This window comes from Aythya marila (assembly GCF_965140915.1).
Source record: "Aythya marila genome assembly, chromosome: Z".
NCBI lineage: Eukaryota > Metazoa > Chordata > Aves > Anseriformes > Anatidae > Aythya > Aythya marila.
Window position 1 is genome coordinate 12730693 of NC_139080.1, and position 27050 is coordinate 12757742.

The 27050-nt window shown below is 39.4% G+C and overlaps 1 protein-coding gene across 2 annotated transcripts in view; it reads left to right on the forward strand.

Annotated features, from left to right (window-relative positions):
* The first annotated feature begins 11927 nt into the window (after positions 1 to 11927).
* The window catches only part of SLC1A3 (solute carrier family 1 member 3), a 64879-nt gene continuing 49756 nt past the window's right edge, over positions 11928 to 27050 (forward strand). Inside the window, exons 1-2 of one of the 2 annotated variants that reach the window (XM_082784097.1) lie at positions 11928 to 12030; positions 13552 to 13826. In XM_082784097.1, the coding sequence (XP_082640223.1) occupies positions 13646 to 13826 (181 nt within the window). In that variant the 5' untranslated portion in view covers positions 11928 to 12030; positions 13552 to 13645. Of the gene's footprint in view, positions 12031 to 13479; positions 13827 to 27050 lie in introns of those variants that run through there. The other variant, XM_082784096.1, reaches the window with a different exon arrangement.

The window sequence follows — 27050 nt, forward strand, 5'->3', positions numbered from 1 at the left end:
GGATGTGAAGGGTGGACACTTTTTTGCTAATAAATATTCTGAAGTGTCATATATAGCAATTTATTTTATTTTACTTTATTATTTTATTTATTTTATTTTAATTTTAGAAATACCTCAGTAAAATATTATTACTACTATTTATAATGTCTAAAGCAACTGGTTAGCCCTGAAGTGGTCAGGCAGTTAGACTACTAGATGATCTTTGAAGATCCCTTCCAACTGAACTATTCTATTCTGAAAGACAAAAAATCATTTAAAATAACTGAAAATTTATACCCATTTTTCTATACTCTGATGTACCATAATATGCAACAACATTTGCATGCTGTTGCAAACAGTATTTTCAAAATAGCTGCTGGGGTTCTACTTTACACTTATACTATATGCATTTGTACTATTACTTACAAACAAGTTTTACGTATGTGTAACATATGTTTATTTTTAAGGAGCATAAGGATACAAAGGAAATCAGAAAGATAGTGTGCCCTGAAAACTGCTTAGAGCTTTCAATCGAAGGATGAAAATGCATGAATATTCTATATGAATACACTATCTAAAAATAATCCTATACAAGAGTATGATGACAGAGGGGTTGAAACTAGGTGATCTTTAAATGTCCCTTCCAATACAAACCACTCTGTGATTCTGTGATTCTATATCATGCCTAATGAGAAAAAGGGAAGAACCAGGATCCCAGTGAAATCAAAATTCATCTGATAAATGCACAGTGTGCTTCATGACCCTAAACTTTCCTGGGGCACGTGTCAGAGATGTTAGGAAGGCTCTTCCATGACTCATTAAACCAGAGGACTACTATCCTCTCGTAGTCATTCAGGTTGGATCCCAGGAAGCCGCTATCAGAAAAATGAAGAATATTAAAAAGGACTTTGCATCCCTGGGAAGGTTGCTGAGGGGATCGGGGGTGCAGGTAGTGTTCTCCTCTGTCCTTCCGCTGGGTGACTGGGATGCAGATAGAAGGAGCAGAACAGGACAGGTAAATGGCTGAGGGGGTGGTGTCTGGACCAGGGATTTGGGTATTTTGATCTTGGGCCGTCCTTTGAGAGGCCGGGTATGTGGGCTATGGACAGACACCAACTGAGCAAGTGGGGCACAAGTGTGTTGGGGAGCAAGCTCTCTGGGCTGATTACCAGGGCTTTAAACTAGGTTTGATGGGGGAATGGAGGGGAGCTAAAGGTGACAGAGAAGGGCTGGGGGAAGTCGTCACTGCTGTCACTGTTGAACATAGGGAAAAACTTCTGAGCTCTGCCATAGGATTGTCTGAGGGCTCCTCAGAGAAGGTAGCCTTCCCAATCCCCTGTCCAGTATCTTCTTCTTGCATCCCCCCAAACGGTTCCTACAATGCATTGAGGACAATTTTCTGACACAGGTGGTGGAGGAGCCGATGAGGCATGAGGTGCTCCTGGACCTTGTTCTTACCAACAGGGATGGCCTTGTTAGGGATGTGAAGGTTGGGGGCAGCTTGGGATGCAGCGACCATGAGATGGTGGAGTTCCAGATGGAACTAGGCAAAGGAAGTAAGGCTAAAAGCAGAATTGCTACCCTGGACTTCCGAAGAGCCAACTTTGACCTCTTCCGGGACCTGCTTGGGAGTATCTCATGGGATAGGCTGCTAGAAGGCAAGGGTGCTTGTGAAAGCTGGGCTACATTTAAGCAGCACTTCTTCCATGCTCAGGATCGGCGCATCCCGAGGAACAGGAAATTGGGGAAGGGGGGCAAGAAACCTGCATGGATGAGCAAGGAGCTCATCAATAAGATCAAAATGAAGAGGATGAAATGTGGAAAAAGGGCCTGTCCTCTTGGGAGGAGTATATAAGTGTTGTCAGGGCCTGCAGGGACGCGCCCACCTGGAGATGAGGCTTGTGGAAGAGATAAAGTATAATAAGAAGGGTTTTTTAAAGTATCTAAACAGCAAGAGGAAGACTAGGGATAATGTGGGTCCCTTGCTGAATGAGGGAGGTGTCCTGGTCATGGGAGACGCTGAGAAGGCAGAGATACTGAATGCTTTCTTTGCTTCAGTCTTTGCTCCAAGGACACTCCCCCAGGACTCCTCACCCCCAACAATAGGACAAAGGGTCTGGGAAATGGAGGGCTCCCTCCTGGTGGATGTTGGAGTGGTTTGGGTGCGTCTGAGTGGGCTCAATGCACACAAATCCATAGGTCCCGATGGGATGCATCCGCGTGTGCTAAGGGAGCTGGCAGATGTGATCGCCAAACTGCTCTCTATCATCTTTGAAAGGTCCTGGAGAATGGGTGAGGTGCCTGAAGACTGGAGGATAGCCAATGTCACTCCGGTCTTCAAGAAGGGCAGGAAGGAGGATCCGGGAAACTACAGGCCAGTCAGTCTCACCTCTGTCCCTGGAAAGGTATTAGAGCAGATTGTTCTGGATGCCATCTCCAAGCAATTGGAAGAGAAGAAGGTTATGAGGAGTAGTCAGCATGGATTCACCAAGTGGAAGTCATGCTCAGCCACCCTCATTGCCTTCTATGATGGCATCACCAGCTGGGTAGATGGGGGGAGAGCGGTGGATGTCATCTACCTTGACTTTAGCAAGGCTTTTGATACTGTCTCCCATGACATCCTACTAGGAAAGCTGAGAAAGTGTGGGATAGATGAGTGGACGGCAAGGTGGGTTGAGAACTGGCTGACTGGCCGGGCTCAGAGGGTGGTGATCAGAGGAGCAGAGTCTGGCTGGAGGCCTGTGACTAGCGGTGTTCCCCAGGGGTCGGTGCTGGGTCTGGTCTTGTTCAACATCTTCATCAACGACCTTGATGAGGGAATAGTGTCCACCGTCAGCAAGTACGCCAATGGCACAAAGCTGGGAGGAGTGGCTGACATGCCAGAAGGCTGTGCTGCCATTCAGCGAGACCTGGACCAGCTGGAGAGGTGGGCATGAAGAAACCAAATGAGGTTTAACAAGAGCAAGTGTAAAGTCTTGCACCTGGGAAGGAACAACCCAAAGTATCAGTACAGGCTGGGGAATGACGTGCTGGAGAGGAGCTCTGAGGAGAAGGACCTGGGGGTCCTGGTGGACGACAGGCTGACCATGAGCCAGCACTGTGCCCTTGTGGCCAGTTCTGGGCTCCCCACTACAAAAAAGACAGGGATCTCCTGGAAAGAGTTCAGCAGAGGGCCACAAAGATGATACGGGGCCTGGAGCATCTTCCTTATGAGGAAAGGCTGAGACCTGGGTCTGTTCAGCCTGGAGAAGAGAAGACTGAGAGGGAATCTCCTCAGTATATATAAATATCTGAGGGGTGGGGGACAGAAGGATGTAGCCAACCTCTTCTCAGTGGTTTGTGGGGATAGGACAAGGGGCAATGGCTGCAAGTTAGAACACAGGAAGTTCCGCACTGACATGCGAAAGAACTTCTTCACGTTGAAGGTGACAGAGCATTGGAACAGGCTGCCCAGGGAGGTTGTGGAGTCTCCTTCTCTGGAGATATTCAAGGCCTGTCTGGATGCCTACCTGCTCTAGGGAACCTGCTTTGGCAGGGAGGTTGGACCCAATGATCTTTCGAGGTCCCTTCCAACCCCTACACTTCTGTGATTCTGTGATTCTGTAAACTATACTATTAGTAATTTCTGAGGCCTTGAGGGACTTGTACTAAAGGCCCACATTTTTAATGTAGTCCAAGGGAAGTTCTGCGGTATGCAGAGTAATAAATTTTTTTGAATACAGCTCCCACATCTGAGAGTGGTGTTTTTTTGGTTTTGTTTTTCAGAAGGTGGAACTTATTATTACAGATGGCTCCTTCAGTTTCTGGTAATGCAAATAAAGTTTACTAAGGCTTATGATTCATATCTATTTAGAGTATAACTTTTTAGTACATTGCAAATGTTTAAAAAACAACCTCTTTTCAAAACGTTTACATAATAAACTTTAAAAACACGATCTAGACAGGCATTTACGTTGGTGGGATTAAAGAAACTAGTCATGTTTTACATTTCTTTTGCACAACATATAAAAAACCTTTAGGTATCAGAGGAAAAACAAGAATGAATTTATTCACACCTCTTTAATAAACTAAGTGAAATGCAGAATATGAAAAATTTAACCTGAAGCAAAACGTATTTTATTTTCATGGTATTCACATAGCTCCATCAAAGTAAAATACACTTCATAAAGTTCAAACGATTTCAATAGTTCTAAGAATTCTGAGATTCATTAGTTCCTGACCTACTGAAGACTTTAACAGTTTGTGATTGTGCAAAGTTTGTGTATCTTCATTTAAGTTGTTTGCATAGAGCATGACAAAATCTGCTGAATGTTATCAACTCATTTCATTCATCTCTTACTTTATTCTCCCATTCTGAGTCTCTGCATCACTGGAATTCTGCCTATAATAGCATATCAGAAACTTGATCAAAGAAATTAATATTTTGAAATTACTGGGATTAGCAGGAATCTCAGATCTCAGATAAAATGGTGTTATAGAGATGCTTTTCCCAAGGTGACACATTCTCATAGGTGATATCTTTTTAATGTTATAGGCTAAACCAAAATTGCTGGGTAACTGTACATAGAATTCAATAGTGATTTTATGGAATTAATGAATCATCAGGAAATTAATATCAAAGCACAGCTGACTGGGTTCCTATTCAGCACTTCTGAATCACTGCTCACTGAGCAAAGCAATCACTGGACAATGGTGGTTTTGCTTGAGCAAAATGTGAGTCAAGAGACCTGGATTCCCATTGTCTTCACTGGGAGTTTTGCCTGCATATGGAGTGAGCTGGGACTGGTGGTGAATGGGAGCCATTCACAGAGCGGCTAAGTAAAACACCCAATACATCACTATTTTGAAGTTAAGACTAGGTGGTGGGCATAACTGGAAGAAATACAGACATTTTTGGAGCTATGTGAAAGACTTGTATAAAGCACACTTGAAAAGCATTGTCTCCTATTTCCCCCTGTTTTGGTATAAACCTTTTTGTTTCAAAAGGTGTCTGGCTGATCACACTGACATTCCCTTTGGTTTAACAAATTAATTAAAATAATTTCCTTTTTGCATTCAGTCTGTAGGCAGAAGAGACATCCCTGTTTAGAGCAGAAGAACTGATATCCTTGCAGCTGCAAATGGAAATCTCTTCTACTGTGCAGACCCTCTATGATTATTTAGTTGGAGGAGGGAGAGATTTCTGTCTAACCAATTCTCAGCATGTTGCTGTTTGATGCTGAGATGCTGTTTGAGTGCATCTTCACTGATCTACCAACCCCAGATGTACATTTGGGAAAGAGAATATGAGTGACTAAGGAGAAAAGAGAATTACTGTCTACACACAAAAGGAGCACAAAATAGGCAATGACTTGGAATAGGTGTTGAGGAAACAAATAGGCCAAGATCCAAGCTTCCTTCAAAACTTGAATTCACTGAATCAAATTAAAAGAAGACCTATCCTTAATTATCTTTCTCTGACTCAAAGAGAAGTGCTGGTGGACCAAGGAATAAGAGGGGAGAGAGTCTTAATGGAAATAGAGTGCTGAACATGCATAAACATGGAGAACAGTTGCTCTACCAAAGAGGACAAGAGAGAAGGCAGCCCTCAGCTGGGGCTGAAATTCAGAAAGGAGCAGAGGGATGGACTGAGTGACTGCATGAAAAAGCAAAGTTACATGTTGTATAGCAAATCTATGTAACATCCCTGTTCACCCTGCCATCTAACATCTTCATAGGCTTATTTCTTCAATAGATCTGATGACAGTCACTTGGTAATATTTCAAGAAGAACAATGAGTAATAAATATTAAAGGACTGCTCCTACTTTCTTTCAAGTAAATCACAGATAACCAATGAGTTCTGTATGCCTCGGATCATAGCAGAGATGCAGAGATTGGTATTTCAGAATGAGAAACACAGCAAGAAAATAAATGTTGACTACTGCACAGCCCAAATATCTGGATGCTGGATGCCAGGGGTACCATGAAACAGATATTGTAAGATCTTTCATGGTATAAGAAACAAAAATTGTCCAGAAGAATTTAATGACTTTACGTCATCTCAACCAGTGTGGACTGATTATACAGCAAGATAGAAGCAAAGAAGACTTTCTCCCATTCGGTTTTCCAAACCTGGTGCTGCTTTTTCCCTTGCTGAAAATTTGCATATTTTCTCAGAGCCTGTTTCTTTCTCACAATAAACAATGCAAGGCCCTCCTGCCAAAAAAATGTCCAAATGCTAAGCAGTTGCTATTATAGTCATTATTATAACAGCAACTTTGAGCTGTGTGCTTTTAAATTATAATTATTTTTACAAAAGATTTTTATGTGTCTTGATTGCAGTAATTATGATCCTACAGTAGTAAATGTGTATTTTAAAAGTCATGTTAGCTTACTGCTCCAAATAAATTAGTTTCCTTAACTGAACTTCACACAAATGAGTGGTTTTCTTTGTATTTATCATACTTGCTATTCTAGCAACACACTAGCACATATTAAATAGCTGATAAACCACTGTTTCATTATAAAAATAATGATGGGCAAAGATATAAAAAACCAGACAAATAATGTTTCATACAATATGTGTTTCACGTAGATAATACTATATTTAATTTAGAAATAAGTGTTGCTCTTTAGTCTTATTTCTCACATATTTGTCCTTGCTTTGTTTAAGGAGTTCGTGTTGAGAAAATAAAGGAATATAAAAAGGAGGGAATTTGAGGGAATTGTCTGTTGTACAAGCTAGCTCCTTGCTCTAGTGTTAAGCCTCTACTCTGTGTAAAGAATATCCAGTATAAAGAGCATCACAGGACCCAAGAAATGGACTCTTTTAACAACAAGTCCAGTAGGGAATAAAGACAGAAAACTGCTCAGCCAGTGAGACACCCACCAACAGTGCTATTTTCCCAAAATAGGACAAATGTGGTGTCATTGCTCTGTTGCTACCGTGACCAGCAGGGATCGGAGGCAGCAGCGTATCCGTGACAGTGCGTGCTTCCAGCCAGGGCTTCCCCGCAGGATGTTCAGTAGTTCAGTCAATTCACAGGCTAGGAAAGTTTACAGCTGGTTGGAGAAAAGGTTTAAAAACTGAACAAACAAACAAAAAAAAAATCAGGAAGAGGAAATAGAGGGGACCTGAGAGAAAGGGGGAAGCAGGTCTTTGGCTCCAATACCGTGCTCTTTTGTAAGGAGCCAGAGTGCTGTATCAGCTTTTCAAATGAACCTGTCTGTCCCCCGGAGCCCATTTGAGTCATTGCTACTATCCGTGGGGGAGCTAGTGAAGACATAATGTGAAGCAGTTTGGATCTGAAACTCAATCAGCTATCAATGCGATCCCATTAGATTTGTTACAGTGACATGCCTGTCTATCTCCCATCCCTTCCTAGGCAGCCTTGCCTATCCTTTGCTGAGACGAGAATTACTGCATTGTACATTCACAATCATGATAAGACATTCAGGGGAAAAGTTCATAAGCCGCGTCCTCTGCTGATTTAACTTCATTTCCCTTCCCCTTTCTCCCAGGAGTGGGCGCATGAGCAGACTCCTGGTGCTGGAAGGAAACAAGGTTGTCTGTTAAGCTGCAGTCAGACACACAGTATGCCATGAGGCCCAGGAAGCTGACAATGCTGAATAAAGATACTGTAGGTTCATGTTTCTCTGCTGGGAATTATCACCAAGCAGAAAGTAATGCCACATTTTTGTTACACAGCTTCTGATTGAAAACCGACAGAGCTCTAAAGCATAAAAATTACAATTATTTTCATGGGAAAAGATCTCAAAATGTAGGAATAAAAATGACCAAGAGAATTTGTTGGCTGGATTGAGTCAACAATGTTAAGACTGTAGTGGCACACAAAATAGAGATGTAGGTACAGATTACTGGAAGTCTGAGTCCTGCTGGCTACTGTGCCCATTACTACTAATCATTCAGCCTAATCTCAGAAAAAACACCTTGCTTTTAAATGTTATTTTATCAGAAGAGTAGCATTTTATCACTTAATCTTCACCATCAACAGAACATTTTACAACATCATTTTTATTGATAATTGGCTTTGGCCAATGACTTGTTATGCAGCACAGATAAGCTGAAGTTCAGAGTAACCAACAGAGGAAAATTTCCACTAAAATTGACCAATAGCGACATGCTCTGATTCATATCCTGGAGTGGTCTTAGAAGGTGTGATCTGGATTCCTTCAGGAAAAGACAAAACCAGATCTTACAGTCCAAGCACTAATGGGTGTTTGGGTCAGAAAAAAAAGAGTTAACAGCAATTCACAGTAACACTTTTGGAGTACATACCCTGCAAATATTGTGTCCTCAGTGCCAGCTATGGACCCACAGATCTTTTTCTTTTTACGTGTACTAACAGAACATAGCCTATATTCTCTTTGATGTGTCTAGAGCACATATAAGCATACACATTACAGTGTTAACCTTCATTGCATCAGATCTTAATCAAAAATGAAGTATATTTTTCATATTTAGCTGGAGAAAACTGAAGTATTTTTCAAATCCCACTGTGATAAACAGAAAGCAAAGAAACACTAAACCTCAATTTCACATCATTTCAGCATGGTCAGAAAAGGAAAGAGCCAATCTAGTATCTCAGGAAAAAAAACATGCCATGGTCCAGTGGAAATATTCAGGAGCCTAAGGCTGTGTCTTAACTCTGCCAAATATTTGCTAACTTTTAAAGAATAAATTTGATCTCTCAGAGCCTCACTTTCTTCATTAGCAAAACAGGGTCTAACGGTCTAATTAACTGTTCTAAGACTGGTTGGAACTTGCAAGGGAGTAAAATATATTCTCGTTTTGTTCAACTCAATTGAAGACTGGGGACATACCAACTTAATATGAATAAACATATTCTTTCACAAGCATATCACTCCTATTTTGCCATTGCAACATGGATTGCAAACACGTTATAATAGTATTTCACTGAGCTTCTACCTAAAACTTTGTGACAGTGAAGATACAGCCAGCATTAACTGATAATGCTGGTTTGTTAACATGAAAACTTGGTTACCCGGAGTGTTAAAATGCCTATCTCAGCTGGGATACATGAGCTCTCATACTGGGTTTATTACCCTCTGGAAAATGAAATAGTCGTACAACCTGTTGCTTCACTTCCACATTTTGCATTTGCTGCATTTGACTTCCCTGGGATTTTGCTTGATAGCTCTAGTCAGCTGAAAATAACAATACTTTGTGTCTGAACAACGGCTTCCACTCTGATACCTTTACTTATTTTACAAAAGGCACTTTGCTGACATGCAAGGTACATTTACTGACTGATTCTGCTAGCCAAACCGAAACAGGGCTTGAGTTTACTATGATACACGGATTCAGATGACTGAATCCATGCTGCTTGTAAGAATAAGGTTCAAGTTAAAGCCAGCCTTACCCGATCTGTGCATCTCCTGCTTTGTCAGCCACTGGGTGCACTGTCAAGTACTAGAAATGAAGCCCAAAGCAGAAAAAAGTATGCTGAGTTAAATGCCAACACAGACAAGCTTTTCAGGGCCTCATGGTGTTCCTTTTTTTTTTTTTATGAAAAACAAAAATGAAAACAAAAAAAGTAAGCATGTAGAAATGATTATGTCGATGTGACTTTGGTAGTAGAACAGATCACTGCTGCTTTGTTACTCTATAAAGTGTATCGATGTTTTCCCATATTCTTGGTATTGGCTGGTTTGATCTAAAGTCTGCAATATTTCTAGGAACTTCTATGTTTTAAGTTGTGCTTCCTAGTCACTAATAGTACTACTGAAAATTACAGATATAAGAACTTATCCAGTCAAATTGTAAATCTCATCCTAGTCCTGGTAATTAAGGATTGTATAATATATCTGTTAAATTTATTCCATATTTAAAAGTAGGTTCATTGCAATTATGTATGACCAAAAGACATTGTACTATTAACAGTGACTCATTTATCCTTATCCAAAGATACCTAATATACATGTTTATTGCAATATGGAGGATAGTATTCTTTATTTGCTCTTTATAAGTTTCTTTATTTCACCACCAAAGATAAATAAATTAACAAAAGGAAAGGATGTCAGGAAAGGAAGGAGAAGGTAAAAAAAAAAAAAAAAAGGAACATGTTGCCAAAAAGGATTCAGTTAGTATTTTATTTTTCTAAGCACTGTCTGTTGCTCAATAAGAGCTAATAAAAATATTGGTGCTGAAGTCAAACTGAAGTCAAACTGTAAGACTACATATTTTCTATTTACATTTTGTCTCATAGAATAGCTAATTCTCTCTCATTAGATTATCCTTGTTTCTCACAGACTCTACTATTAATTAAAGTGTTAAATGATGACATACTTTGGGACCACCTCAACTGGGGCCTGACCCCTGTCCCGTTAGGCAACTGGAACATTACCATTCATATGAACATGAGGAAGAATGAAGTCCTTATCTGGGAGATTTCAGAGAAAACATGCCATACTCCAAAAGGAAGCATCAAACAAGCAGATCACTAAAGGCCAAAGGTCAGTAAATAGGTCAATCCCCATCTCCAGGCAAAAAGGTGAAAGTATGTAAAAACTGAACCAGGAAAAATAACGATGAGATAGACATTTAAGATGACAGATATAAGAAAATACAAGACGTGGCTTCTATCTTTGCAACACAAGCTGTCAACATTTTTTCTTGCTTTTTAAAATAAATGAATAACAAATAAGGCAATTCAGATGTTTACTTTCTTTCTTGAGATCAAGACTGCAGTTCTAAATACAAGTACAAACCTACAATGATCCCAAGCATGGTTGCATTAAAATGTAGAATTATTTTTCTCTGTGTTACACATTATGTGAAGCCTGTTTTAAATTAACAAACATTTTAGCAAAACCATTGCTGTGACTGTTTGAAAGTAACGCTGCTTCCAGTTTTATTTCTTACCTCACTGTCTTCTGTGTGCCTGGTACGTAAGATTGTTTCCACATACTAGAAATGGCTTTATAGAGAAAAAGAAAAATAAAAGCAATATAATCCATCAGCAGAATTCTTAACTTTTACATTTATCATACATTTATATAAGCTTCTATTCATAGTATTTGTTAATCTTTTAGGAAAATGCACTTAAAATCTCATGAAAAATGCACTGCAGTATAGTTATTGAAGAACTTAAACTGACTCTAGAATGAAAATGTTCTAAAAGTTTAGATCTTCAGGAGTTCTCCCAGCTCTGCTCCCCAAGCATTTTTTCAATAGTGCAAACTTTTAAATGCTAAAAAAACTGAATGCCACTAATTTCCCAGAAGTGGAGGTTTTATACTTCATCATTCATTCCCTGCTGTGGAAATAGGCTGGATAATGGGGCTTAGCATCCAGTGACTTTAAATTGCTGAATTAGAGGCAAGTCTCATCACAAATTTTGTGTATCTTCAAGAAACATACAAATAATTATAGCTGATTACATTTTTTCTCAATTCTTGACCATGCTCCAGTCGCTTTTGAAAGATGTCTGGTTTCCTACCCTGGAAAGAGGGAGTTCATGAATAAGTGTGTTTAAGGATTATAAAATATTTGATAGCCTTACACTATGCCTCTTTTTAGTACAAGCTAGCATACTCATGTATTTTATCATTTATTTGGAAAAACACAGGAACAGTGTTATGTAATCATGTGGAGGCTTTTCAGCTTCCCAGTCCGGAATATGGAATGAAGAAGCCGTCCCTGCTCCGTGTGTGGGTGTGTGATCCTCCAGTTCTTCCTGGGTTCTGATTTTGCATTTCTAATGAAGCTGAACTGACAAAGCGTGAAAGTGGTCTAAAAGGAAAAACAAAGAAAGTGCCCCTGTTCTCACTGTGCCAAGACTCATCAATATTCCAGCAGCTCGGCTTTCCTCTCTTGTCTGATGTGTTTTTATTTTTTTTTTTTTTTCAGAGCTGGGCTGAGTCTCCTCCCCTTTCCTTAACTTACAGGGATAGTAAGTTGCTGTATTCCCAGCACATGCAGATTGTCAGTTTTCTCTGTCTCCCACTCGCTGAACTGCTGTATCTGCTGGGAAATTCCTGCCGTATCTGCCACCTCCATTTGTGTACAACACTGCAAATCTGAAAAGGTGAGCTGATCCATTAATCTGCTGGGGCTTGGGGAACGGAGTCTTCTTTTTTCTCTCTCCTCCTTTGTATGTTACTTAATGTAATGATACTTTTGCCTACAACCATGTTCTCTCTTGATCTTACTGTTAAACTATAGAGGACAGACTAGATGTGTGAATTGTCTTGGAAACAAAAGGCACTGTGAATGAATCTGTGTTTTACAAAATACTGAAAATTAATTGGTTTGAAAAAATCCTTCTTGCACACAGTAGTTGTGTCCAAGCTGGAATATGTAGTAATGTAAATACCTAGTTCAGTCTATGAATGCTTTCACTCTAACAAGTTAAGCATGCATCATTCCATCACACAGATTTTTGTACTCAAGTGCCAATGTTCCAACATAAGGTAATTCAAAAAGCAGTGATAAAATCCCACCAAAATAAATTTGTTACAATGTGGTATTTTCTGTAAGACAGACTGTTTCAAAACCCTGTGTATTTATAGTTTAACCGCTTCCTAAAAAAGGTATTTAAGCACTAGACTTATTATGATGTTACAGTTGCATTGTGTATAAATAGAGACAGATTTCACTGGAAACTACTAACTCTGAACATTTATGAATTTCTAATTTCATCATAAAAGCATGATTAATGAACACTTAGAAAACTGGATTTTCAGCCAGGAAAACACTTTGTGCAGACTCTTTTATTAAATAAGTTCATACTAAGGAGACATAAATATTTAATCTTTAAACAAACAAACAAAAATAATATTTTAATGAAGGATTTTTAATACTAAAACATTTTAGGGTTGATTCAGTATTTGATTTCTTAAAATCAGATTATGTCCCCATAGTTGCTGTTGGACCAGGCTAGACATTACTCTGCAATGTGAACTTGTATTATGGTCAGAAGCGACAGGCTAAGTGGGATATAACATATGATGCTTTACAGATGTGGTCTAAATAGTTTATACACTTCAAACATGAACGTTATCAACATAAAACTGTCAAAGGCATATCTTCTAAATTGTGGTTGAGGGATAAATAAACTATTCCTGCTGGGTTTTGCCATGTGAAAAGGAGGAATTCAGACAATGCAGTCAACCATTTGAAAACATCTGAAATGCAGAACGTTTTAAATGTTCCATTTCAAGCAAAATATCTCTCTCCATTGGTTAGAGTAAAGGTGAGCTTGATTTTTTTTTTTTTTTTTAAGATGGTGTGGACCAATGAAAAGTAAGGCTGACAGATAGTTTTAAACGTTGTAATTACTTATACTTCCAGGTGCTGTACCCATTTTATGTTACTATATCTCTAGCAACTGGAAAAAAAAATACAGAATTACAGCAAATTCAGATTAATTTCTGAAGACAGGATACCTATCTGAACAGCTCATAAAATCATTTTCAAAGAGTTCTTCTCACAGCCAACAGCTTAGATGTTTCAAATAATACAAGTTGTACTGAAACATGAAGAATAACCACTTCCATGTAAACATATGGCTAACCATTCCTCTGAAATCTTATTTCTTGTCTTACAGGTTTCTCCAGTACCTCCCACGGAAAAGGGTCTCTCACTTTTCTGAAGGGATTTTGACAGAAGTTAATTGTAAGAGAAAACTTTCTGCAAGACAGATGACTAAAGGGAACGGAGAAGATCCCAAAAGTGGAAGTAGGATGGAACGCTTTCAACAAGGAGTCCGGAAACGTACACTTCTGGCCAAAAAAAAGGTGCAGAGCATAACAAAGGATGATGTTAAAAGTTACTTATTGAGGAATGCCTTTGTGCTCTTCACCGTTGTTGCTGTGATTCTTGGTGAGTAATTTGTTCAATAGGAATATTCTGTTCTCCAATGCATTTGACAGTGACAATTTGACTGGGCAATTTGCATTACAAAAAAGATCCCAAATTCTTCTGAACTGATAAGAGTGTTCTGGCTTGGAGAGTTTGGGCTCTGACACCAGCACGTTGAACTTTTGCAAAGAGCCATTTTAATTATTCTAGGGAAAATTGTGATGAAGGAAATCAGCTGTTCTATGGATTCCCCTCTTAAGGAACCAGGTACAATAGCTGAATGGAGTATTCTCAGCAAAAGCTTCTACCAAAAAAATTTGCAGCAAAATGCTTAAGACGTAATTTTTATTTACCTAATCTAGCCAAAACTAAAACCTTGCAATCATAAACAGAAGTCCTAAATGAATTAATTTAAAATTAAAGGGTGACATTTCTGAGCAAAGTTCTTTATCAGAGCCTCAATCTTTCTAGTTTTCCCTTGACAAATACAAACCTATCAAACCTAAGTACAAGCTTATGCTTGTTCAGTTGCTCACAATCTTACACATGCATCTTTCAGATGCAATTGGGGCAACAATAGAAATGCTACTTGTTCAAAGGACTGCAAGATATCACCTGATTAAATACCTTTTTTAGAACATATTGAATCCAGAATATTAAATAGCACTTAGATTTGGAATGCAAAAAAAGTGTGTATTTAAAATACAGCTACACATTTTGTTCACATAAGAGAATAAAAATACATCTACCCATTTTGTTCACATAAGAAAAAGAATAATCTGACCAAAAAATGTTTAAAAATCAAAATTTACTTAATATAATTATGTGATCACGTCTGGTCATCTTGCTTTAAATACAGATTAATTTTCTACATGGTACCACCATATGTTCCAAGAAATTATATTCCTTATAGTGTGAGCATTATTATTTTACCATACATTTTTCTTTTTATCTTCTGATCAGTTTAGGTATGAAACTGTGAATCTGATCATCAAAACCCAAATGTTAACACTTAAAGATAAGGGTATAAGTCCTAAACCTACATAGGCCCTAATGCTAATGATGATGCTGTTTAGCATAGATCTACTTGTTCTATGTCTTTCTTAAGGAATTTACATTTCAGGGATTTATTATTATTTTGTTTGACACCACTACCGCAAGATTATTTTAAATTACTTTCAGCTTTCATAGTCTTTTTCTACAAGAGAGATTTGCATAAGGGTAAAATGAAGTACTTTGTTGCTGTAACAGAAAAACCATTCTCTCATGTTTATCTGTATTGTTTGATCAAAAGTGCTTTTCATTCCTAACTAAGAAATTGTTCAATGCAAAAAAAAAAAAAAAAAAAAAAAAGAACCCCTACCATTCATATCAAGGATATAAAGTGTAGGCATTCTATCTACAATTTTCAGGAAAGCAGAACAAACCAAGCAGGTCTTGAAACACCCTCCAACTGCTAAGAAATACAATTCTTCTATCAATATCTGTCTTTACTGGACAACAAGACCAAAGCACTTACAATTGTTTCACTGTCACATAGCTCCAGTGTCACAGACCTCCATAAACTTGGCAATGTGGGAACAGAAATGTAGTCTCAACAAGTGTGTTTACAGTAACTACATGTTCCAATTAGCTTTAGATGAGTAGTGACAAATGAGAGTCCATAGCTTTGCTAGCACCTACAACCATTTCAGAGTACTAGTAAGGCTGGAACAAGCTGGAGAATTGAAAATATGCATCTTAAGATGACTAAAGCTGCTAAAATTATGCTCGTGAACCAGACATATCTGGTGTAATGTTCAGAAAAGAATCTGTTCATTACTGTTATGGAATATTCCAAAATTTTCTCCCATTTCTGGTGTAGTTTTATAGTATACTCATGACTAAAACAGTAAGTTCACACTTGACAGCTCATATAAAGGTAAAACTTCTATTTTGGGAAATTTTTCACTGTTGTGGAAATATTCAGAAGTAGGGAACAAGTAGGGAACAAGTAGGGAAAAATTGGTTTGGAAAAGTATTTTTGGTTGAACTGCATCTGTCTAGTTTGGCAAGAGCAAAACTTCTACCATCTCTCAGGCGTTTGGTGATCTATGCAAAATCAGATGATGGGCTTTTCTAGCAGACAGTAATTAACATCGCAAAATTAATGCACCAGTTAACACCTCTAACTGCCTCATCGAAGACGCTCATATGTAAATATAGGTGGAAACCAAACTATACTCAGGTCAAGGTTGAATCATTTAAAAGAAAATATGCTTAATGCTCTCTGTAGTCAACAAATAGAGACATCAGTTTCTAAGGCTGTCAGTCCGGTAATGTTCATAAAGACTCAACTCAGGAAAACTCAAATTTTATCTTAAAAGAGTGCAACATTTCCTCAGAAACATTTCTTTTAGGTCACTTTTGCCAAGGGATTAAGATGAAAAAGCCTGTTTAATAGAAAGCATTTCTGAATTCTTTGCTGGGCAGGATTGATGCTAGTAGTGGTCAGGTGTATAAGATCGTGTCTTAGCCCGGTTTTAGGACTGTAGCTTGTAGTAGGCATTTGAGTTTGCCAGATAATTTTGTGCCTGTGGAAATAAGCATGAAGCTGCAACATGCTTTTTTTTTTTTTTTTTTTGGTTATGTTTTGTTTATTTTTGTTTTTGTTTTTGTTTTGCATATGGCTATTTTACAGACAAAGCAGAGAATTTCTGGCATGCCCATAATAAGGAAAATATAACCACCTACCCTAACTTCTGCTGGTAATCCAATTCTGAACTAATTTCTAAAGTAAATTTACTAGTTGTTCCAATACAAAAACAATTACTCTTTAATAACGTAATTACAAACATGCCAAAAGTTATAACTCACATTGAGAATTACTTGCACACCATTCTCTCTTTCCCAAAAACCTAAAGAAAGATCTTCTTACTTCACATTTTGGACATTATTGCATCATTATTATGATGCATCATTATTATAATTGTTGCCAATTTTAGGGAAATTTCAAAGCCTTTGAAAAACTTTGAGAAAAAGTGCTCAGCAAAGCGAGTTACAATGAAATTTTTCAAATTCTGCTGGCCCACCTAGAAATATTAAATTAGTTTTTGTGTTTTTTTTTGAAGTGAACCTTGGCAAAAGCCAAAAGATGGGTGAAGTGAATTGGGGAAGCTGACCACTGGTGAATTCAGGGCATCACAATGAGCAGGAGCAATTTTAGGTATGCTAGAGGTCTGGTGGCTCATGGAAAATCTGCAGGAAGTCTTACAAACTTTTAAGTGTTAGCCAAATTACTGGAAAAATCACAGAGGCTGCCCTTTCTCCCATGTTACTTAACTTCATCATCCAGTCCCCAAAATACCGTCCTTTCAGACACCTTCCTCTAGCAGACACTTGATTCTCTGCTACCTTCTGCTTTTCCAAAACTGCTAAAGTCCAGACTTTATTCTGGAAGGACTTTTAAATGCCCAAGAATCTCTTGTGAATTCTGAACTTATACTGAAGGAAAGATCACAGTGCACAGAGGTCCTGAGAAGCTGTTCACAGAGAGGAAGGATGTGAAGTACTATAAAAAGTAGTTTTTGCATAGGTCAGAAGCTATCATAGCCCCTTTCAAAGGGGACAGGAATGGAGCATGTTCTGGAAGCTGGTTTGGGTTTCTGGCTGTGTGAAACTGCTTCCAGTCCTCTGAAATTCAGGCAATCTCACAGTGAATGTGAGAGGTCCATACGTCTATACCAAGTCTGTTCTACAACAGCATGTACCATATGTAGGATCCCCAAACTTTCCAATATCCTCTTAAAAACAAAAACAAACAAACAAACAAAAAAGAAAAAGAAAAAAAAAGAAAAAAAAAAAAAGAAAAAGCTAGCTTAAATTACAGGGTGAAGATAGCAGTGATGAAGGCATTTCCAATGTCCCTATGGCCCCAAAAAAGTAGCATTATAAAGTCTGCAGATGATTGGTGTTTTTGTCCATCCCTATGGTGGCAGGGAGGGGTTCAGAGAGGACACGGAAAGCCCACCTGTTAAACACGTGGCTCCGGGGCTGGTGCCAACGCAGAAATCTTGGGTTTTTTGATCATAGGGCACTTTACTCAGCACCTGGCCTGATGGCCGCAGACGGGTCCCTATCTTTTAGGGGAAAAAGGATCCTGGGCCAGGAACTGGCAGGGCTCATTGAGAGGGCTTTAAACTAGGTAGGAAGGGGGATGGGGCTGAGGCTAGGATTGTTGGGGCTGTGCCAGGGGGAACAATGGCAAGGCCGGAGGATAAGGCAATGGCCCAGCTGAAGTGCATCTACACCAATGCACGCAGCATGGGTAACAAACAGGAGGAGCTGGAAGCCATCGTGCGCCAGGCAGGCTACGACTTGGTTGCCATCACGGAGACGTGGTGGGACCAGTCTCATGACTGGAGTGCTGCAATGCCTGGCTATAAGCTCTATAGAAGGGACCTGCAGCATAGAAGGGGTGGTGGTGTGGCTCTCTATATTAGAGAGTCTTTCGAGGTTGTAGAACTCAAGGTTGGGAATGACAAGGTCGAGTCCCTTTGGGTTAGGATCGGCAGGGACAACAAGGCTAGTGTCCTGGTCGGGGTCTGCTATAGACCGCCGAACCAGGCTGAGGAGACGGATGAGGAATTCTACAGGCAGCTGACAGAGGTTGCAAAATCATCAGCCCTTGTACTCGTGGGGGACTTCAACTTCCCTGACATATCCTGGAAGCACAACACAGCCCTGAGAAAGCAGTCTAGGAGGTTTCTGGAGAGCGTGGAAGATAGCTTCCTGACTCAGCTGGTTAGTGAACCTACCAGGGGTGGTGCCCCGCTAGACCTTCTCTTCACAAACAGAGAAGGACTGGTGGAGGACGTGATCGTCGGGAGCTGTCTTGGGCAGAGTGACCACGAAATGGTGGAGTTCACTATTCTTGGCGAGGCCAGGAAGGGGACCAGTAAAACCGCTGTATTGGACTTTCGGAGGGCTGACTTTGAGCTGCTCAGGACACTAGTTGGTGGAGTCCCTTGGGAGGTGGTTCTGAAGGGCAGAGGGGTCCAGGAAGGCTGGGCGCTCTTCAAGAGGGAAGTCTTAATGGCGCAGGAACGGTCTGTACCCACATGCCCAAAGACGAGCTGGCGGGGAAGAAGACCGGCCTGGCTCAACAGAGAATTGTGGCTTGATCTTAGGAGGAAAAAGAGGGTTTATAAGCTTTGGAAAAGTGGGCAGGCCACTAAGGAGGACTTTAAAGAAGTAGCGAGGCTGTGCAGGGATAAAATTAGGAAGGCCAAAGCTCATCTGGAGCTCAATCTGGCTACTGCCGTTAAAGATAACAAAAAACGTTTCTATAAATACATCAACACAAAAAGGAGGACTAAGGAGAATCTCCATCCTTTACTGGATGCGGGGGGAAACTTAGTTACAAGAGATGAGGAAAAGGCGGAGGTGCTCAATGCCTTCTTTGCCTCAGTCTTTAGCGGCAATACCGGATGTTCTCTGGATACTCAGTACCCTGAGCTGGTGGAAGGGGATGGGGAGCAGGATGTGGCCCTCACTATCCATGAAGAACTGGTTGGTGACCTGCTACGGCACTTAGATGTGCACAAGTCGATGGGGCCGGATGGGATCCACCCAAGGGTACTGAGGGAACTGGCAGAGGAACTGGCCAAGCCACTGTCCATCATTTATCAACAGTCCTGGCTATCGGGGGAGGTCCCAATCGACTGGCGGCTAGCAAACGTGACGCCCATCTACAAGAAGGGCAGGAGGGCAGACCCGGGAAACTACAGGCCTGTCAGTTTGACCTCAGTGCCAGGAAAGCTCATGGAGCAGATCCTCCTGAGAGTCATCATGCAGCACTTGCAGGGGAAGCAGGCGATCAGGCCCAGTCAGCATGGCTTTATGAAAGGCAGGTCATGCCTGACGAACCTGATCTCCTTCTATGACAGAGTGACGCGCTGGGTGGATGAGGGAAAGGCTGTGGATGTGGTCTACCTTGACTTCAGCAAGGCTTTTGACACCGTCTCCCACAGCATTCTCCTCAAGAAACTGGCTGCTCTTGGCTTGGACTGGCGCACGCTTCGTTGGGTTAGAAACTGGCTGGATAGCCGGGCCCAAAGAGTCGTGGTAAATGGAGCCAAGTCCAGTTGGAGGCCAGTCACTAGTGGCGTCCCCCAGGGCTCGGTGCTGGGGCCGGTCCTCTTTAATATCTTCATCGATGATCTGGACGAGGGCATCGAGTGCACCCTCAGTAAGTTTGCAGATGACACCAAGTTAGGTGCGTGTGTTGATCTGCTTGAGGGTAGGAAAGCTCTGCAGGAGGATCTGGATAGGCTGCACCGATGGGCTGAGGTCAACTGCATGAAGTTTAACAAGGCCAAGTGCCGGGTCCTGCACCTGGGGCGCAATAACCCCAAGCAGAGCTACAGGCTGGGAGATGAGTGGTTGGAGAGCTGCCAGGCAGAGAAGGACCTGGGAGTGATGGTGGATAGTCGGCTGAATATGAGCCAGCAGTGTGCTCAGGTGGCCAAGAAGGCCAACGGCATCCTGGCTTGTATCAGGAACAGCGTGACCAGCAGGGCTAGGGAGGTGATCGTCCCCCTGTACTCAGCTCTGGTGAGGCCGCACCTGGAGTACTGTGTTCAGTTTTGGGCCCCTCGCTACAAGAAGGACATCGAGGTGCTTGAGTGGGTGCAGAGAAGGGCGACGAAGCTGGTGAGGGGCCTGGAGAACAAGTCCTACGAGGAGCGGCTGAGGGAGCTGGGCTTGTTCAGCCTGGAGAAGAGGAGGCTCAGGGGCGACCTTATCGCTCTTTTTAGGTACCTCAAGGGAGGCTGTAGCGAGGTGGGGGTTGGCCTGTTCTCCCACGTGCCTGGTGACAGGACGAGGGGGAATGGGTTTAAGTTGAGCCAGGGGAGTTTTAGGTTAGATGTTAGGAAGAACTTCTTCACTGAAAGGGTTGTGAGGCACTGGAACAGGCTGCCCAGGGAAGTGGTGGAGTCACCATCCCTGGAAGTCTTCAAAAGACGCTTAGATGTAGAGCTTAGGGATATGGTTTAGTGGAGGGCTGTTAGCGTTAGGTTGGAGGTTGGACTCGATGACCTTGAGGTCTCTTCCAACCTAGAAAATTCTGTGATTCTGTGATTCTGTGATCCTTCATAATACAGAAGGGGGCAGTGGTGGGAGGGAGGGAATGGGGGGAAAGATCTAAAAGATCTGGACCACAAAAAGCTGTGCAGAGCAGCAAATTCACCTATTTCAACACACAACTTGTCCAGACAGCAATTTAAAATGTGTCTTAAGAGGAATAAGTCTGTGATACATGGTTAGATGGAACCACTGGATAACACCCACAAAAAAAAAAAAAAAAAGACTTTCTCTTGTGTATTAAAATGACATCTTTTCTGCTAGTGGTAGGTCCTCTGTATCCAATGAAGAGAAGGGAATTTGACCCCATTATACACTGGCAATGTGCACTGTGACAGTGCTCAAGGCAGCCTTGGTAAAATTTGCATGAGAACAAAGCAAAGATCCATCACTGTAAGCAAAACAGCTGTGGGAGGTGAATCCTAGGTGAGAGAATATGGTAAAATATAAAGAGAGAAATGTAATACTGGACAAAAGGATAAGACGTATACAAGAAAATCAAGACAGCTTAGAAACAGCTAAGGAGAAATTCATTCTATTTATGCTGAACTCAGAGGCTGTCTTTGTCTCCATGCTCTCCTAAAGAACCTGTCCAGCATGATTGCTCCTTTTTCCTGTGAACTTTACTAGCAATATACTGAAAACAAATATATAGCAATAAATCCCTAAGCCAAGATTAATTTTATTTGAAGTTAAGAAATATTTATAGTTTTGTGGAAAATAAATAAATAAATAAATAAACAGACAATGTATGGTCCTTTAAACGGTGCAACACTTAAAAATTAAAACATGGTCTTCTTCAAAAAGGGGTAAGAAGTATAGAAATACAAAGAAGTGTAATTCTGCTATCTAGTATCCAGTAATAAATGTCAGATGGTGAAACTGTTAAGCTAGTTTAACAGGTACTTGTAAAATAAAATTATGTACATTTATTATCACAGTCTTAATGTCTTATCATACACTCTGGTGTTAATGAAATGAAACAACCCTATTTGTCAGACTGCCATACATAGTGTAGTAACATCAGTACACATGGCTGCTCTGTGAATCACAGCTGTGCACTCAGTAATAGTGCAGATATTATTAAAGATACAAAATATGATAAATATTATATTACTAATTTCCTATTTGCTCTAATTTGACAAATCAGTGGTCTAGTGAAGTGGTGCTGAAAAGTAACATTTCTGAGTGGTCATAAATCAATCCAAATAAACAATCATTCACTGCTCTCTCCATACAGTCTGTGGAAATGTAGGCATTGATGGCCTTCTCAAATCTCTCTCTAGAAATTCAATTTAATTTGATTTATGTAATACTACTTCATAAAAGCAGATTTCATGGTTATGGGTGGAATTCAGAACATTAACAGAGCCACTTAGAGTGTTCATGTGATTTCTAAAAGATTTAATGAAAAAATTCCGTGTAATGCTAGTACAACATAACACTCATATTATCAAAGCAGAAATAACAATAGAAAAATTGGCTATATTAAAGACCATTAAGAAACAATTTGGGGTTGTATGAGCATCAGAGAGGACTAAAAAAGACATTTTCAGCAGCAAATCATCTAGTGTTAGAGCTGGCCAGTCCATTCCACTTTTCAACATGTGTGCACTGTAGTCACTATGGTGACTGCAAAGCACTACAAAATCATAAGCATGGTGCTACTGACTTGTATGCTGAGTAAATGTTTAACATCAGCTTCTTACCAGCACCCTAGCTATTTGAAAGACTCAAATGAGTTGTCATTTGCACTGGCATGTCTTTCAGTTGGCCAAAACGAAGGTATAGATGAAGATGGCATATTCAGTTATTTATTCCTGAAACTTTCATTCTTCCAGTGTGAATCTGTTACATAGTACTCTTGAAATAATCACGCATCTAAAAAATTCTGTGGGTTTTATCAAAGCAAAAGTAGTTGTATTTTTAGGTGAATCAAGATAAAGTGTGTTTGAAAAAGTATGCAAAGAAACCCAATATGAATGAGGTAAATAAAGAAATTCAATCTTCTGAATAAGGTAAAAAAAAAAAAAAAAAAGAAAATTAAAAAAAAAAAAAACGGAAAAGACAAATATAGACATTCTGATGTTTTGTACTGCAGTGTTGATTTTCAGGTCAGGATAAATAGCTACTGGGAGATATTAATTATCTTTCTCATTTTTTTTCATGTCTTCTTTAAAAAGTGAGAACCAGCAACTGCATAAAATAATACATGCAGTCACATTAGCTGTATATATCCTCTGTCAATCCTCCAAATTCTGTACTTTTATGGTGCATTACATTCAGACTTTGTATGTTATTTATCTTCAGATTAGAACTCAGTATCCTTGGGATTTACCATGTTTTGTCATCTATTTGTTGCCTGAATTAATATAGCCCTGTTCAGCCTGGACCTTTCAAGCAATAAGATAATCTAAGTGATAAATTAAAATAATAATAATAATAATAAATGTAAAGAGCTAAGAGATTTCTTGCTTGTATGATAATTTCTTGAAACTTCTCCATATTCACAGAGTATGCTAATGTCTATAATGTGTATTATGAAGCAAATAGGCTCCTAAACATGCAGTTTTAATTCATATCATTGACACAACAATGACCCCCCCCCCCAAAAAAAAAAAAAAAAAGTGTTTGGAATAGGGAAGATACTATGAAAAATAGGGAAAGAAAGGAAATTATTCCTGGTAAATTTCAGTAAGTGCTGGATTACTCCATTTATTACATCAACCCAAGAGAGCTGGAATTGTACTGACACTGTGTGTACTTTTAAACAACATGATGAAAACCCAGAATATATAAGCTCTTTAAAGCCACGCAAAGTAAGTATATTTTGATAAGAGATTTTATAAAATGTTTTTGGATTAAAAAATAATAATAATAATCAGTCCATGGAACTATAAAAGAGTGAAAAGGAAAACATTTAAAAATGTTTTAAAAGGAAAGGAGGCAAAGAAAAACAGAAAGACAACATGAGAATCAGAAGGATACAAAAGTGTTATTGCTATCCATGCATTGTAGTTGTACTCCCATGATCTTTCTCTGGCAGTAGTTATATCCACCTTTTGAACCTCGTCTAATTCCTTAAACTGAAGAAATTAATTTTCTTTTGTTACATTTAACATGGCTACCTACTCTTTATTGGTATTGTTATAAGATCATAAATGGAAATCAGCTTAGCAGTTATACACTCTGTGTTTGGTATTCACCATTTTGATAACTTGGTATAACAGAAAATTCATTTGTTCAAGAAAGGTCTATAAAAGGTGGGACTTACATGATAAGTATAATTTACACTGATCCTTCAAACTGGCTGTAGTAAGTATTTCTGCCATTCACAAGGACCAGATTAAAAAATACAGAAGTTACAATTGTGTGAGTATAACAGGGCTGTTAATAAAGAAATTTCTGGGAGTACTAACAAAAGACCATTGATGAATTAGACTGCTGCATATTTTTTGATGTTTTTTTGAAATCTTTTTATTTTTACATACATGGAACAAAAAAGGATGTACTACCTAGCTTTTCAAAGTCTGAAATGTAAGGGAAGCTACATGTGGAATCCAAAGCTCAGACCCAGATGTCTTTATAGTGCATGGATGAGAGAGGGCAGATTCAAAAGGTGACCCCACAAGTGCACAAAGCAAATATGTAAATGCTTAAAACTTGCCAGGAGGAAGGCAGGATTGAAGCAGATTACATTCCCACTCCTTGCTGAGTGAGTAAGAACCATGCCAGATATTTTCACCTAATCAAGATCCAGAAACAGATGAACCCTCACCTTGGGAATGGTGTCAACAGTGCTTGAGGAACAGGCTCACACTTTTCCTTTAAAAACTGAAGTTACAGGATGGATTCCACCATTCGTTTCAAAGTTCTGTCATTGGGCAGAATGAAATGCAAGACTTCTAAAGGCAAATGTGTATACCAAATACATATACCTAATGGCTAAAACAAGCAAGGAGCCCCAGGTTGTTAAGCAAAACTTGAAGCAAGAACAGTAACACAGAGCATCCCAAATCCAGCTGATTTTCTGCACGTGTGTGTCAGACATGTTCAGATCAGTTTCTAGGCCCCCTGTACTTATACTGGGTAAAGGCAAATTGATGTTTAGGTTATGGCAATTCCGAGAAAAACACAAACAGAACTGTGAGAAGTGATGGGTCTTCCAAAATGAATGGATTAACTTTAATGTTATTAACTTTATGGATTCCCAGCACTAAGCTTTTTTACCTAGAGGGACTTTGAAGGTCACAATTTGGACTCAGGTACTTACTTTGTGATTAAGTATTGTTCCAGGTGCCAGTTTCCCTTTGCTGTTTTTGTGACCTTTAAGGTAGAGAAATTCTTCCATTCTGAATAATGACTAACAGTAAGAAGAGGGTAACTATATATATAGCCTGTATGCCAGCTATATCCAAATCAATTCTCTGTGGTACATTTTCAGAATCACAGACCACCCACTGTATCCCTCAAATGACAACTTGTAAGAAGTCAGTCAGTTAAAAAGCTCATATGAGACTTCTTTTGAATCAACTGAAATAAAACAGTTTTGAAATTCATTTATTGAAAGAGGCTGTTGAACAGCATACTGAATAGATGGGAAATGCTAGTTAAGTATATTTTCATTGAAGTCATAATAGGGAAAGAGAGGCTCACTTAACAAAATCAAATAGCTAGAGACTTGAAAGCATCCTAGCTGTCTTTTTGAAAAGATTATGTGACTCCATAAATTTCAGTCACAAACCTAAATGTGTTATTGAAAGAATATACTGGGTGATAAATCTAAATAAGGGATTACAGTAATACTTAAACCTGATATTGCAGAAATCTTGTATTCTAGAACAGGAAATCCTTCTCAGTCTGTCCAGGTTGTTTGCATGTGTCAGCAAAATACTGGATGAGAAAGAATCTTTAAAATCTTCCAGTGAAGTCTGCCACATGAGTTATGTTCCATGACCAAACAGTTCTGGCACAGGCGTATCTTGATTCAACAAAAACTTAATCCTCAGTGGCAAACACCTCAATTACAGATTTAGACTATCAGCACTAAGTTAAATTAACAGGTGGTTTTGTAGGAATGAGAAGTTGGGCTAGCTCCACAGAGATATGAATGCGTAATGTGAACCTCCCACAAATGATCATATAAAACTGCACATCAAGGAAGCCAAGCCTGTAATGAAGTGTTTTGAGATATATGTCTAAGGTGGAATTTTAAAAACTCAAATAAAGGCAACTATCAAGGTCTAACCTCAGGCTCTCTGTTAGAGTACACCAGAAATTCTTCAGAGTAGAACTGTTTTCTGAGTACATTTGCACAACGTTCTTGGCATTGAGAGATCTCAATCTCATTGACTGATTCCTGAGTGTTGTTGTACTGTAAAAAAAAAAAAAAAAAAAAAAAAAAAAAAAACATAATAATACAGATGGGCAGATATAACTGTTGAAGAGAAAAAGGGAATTTGGTGCTGTTAAGGACTATGTCAGCTTCCTGTTGAGGAAAAACAGGCAGGAAAGTAACTATGTAAACTTTACAAGAGATCAGCCTTCTTATCTGTTGGGAATTATTTTTTATGGGAGTAAAAACAAGAGCATTAGTCAAGAAGGTGGAGCTGCAAAGTAAACCCAGGCATGAAAAAAGTTATGACAGTAATTTTGTAAAACACTAAGTAATATCTTAACTCTAGACAATACTTCAGAAAATGTACCCTGACATTTTTTTTTTAATGCTGGATCTTTTTTTTATGAGAAAGACAAAATTCATGAATTTTACTGGAATTATATGTCATTTTATGCAGCAAAACCAGTTGTAGTCTGTCTTTCAATAAAGTATTTTGTGTGAGAATGAAATTAGGAATATAGAAAATACAGAAACACTTCTAGAAAGACAAGGGAAAAATCAAGAAAAAAAAAAAAAAAAAAAAAAAAAGACCAACAGAGAAGCCTAGGTTGGACAAAAAGAGAATGATATTTTTGATGTGTTATCAAAGGGAGAAAATTGAGTGGGGAAGAAAGGCAAATGAACTAAATAACTAGAACATGGAAACAATGTTACAAGGATAACAGTGGAGCCAAAAAGCAGCAGAGCACAGATTTCAATGGTTTGTTGGTGGTGCTGGTGGC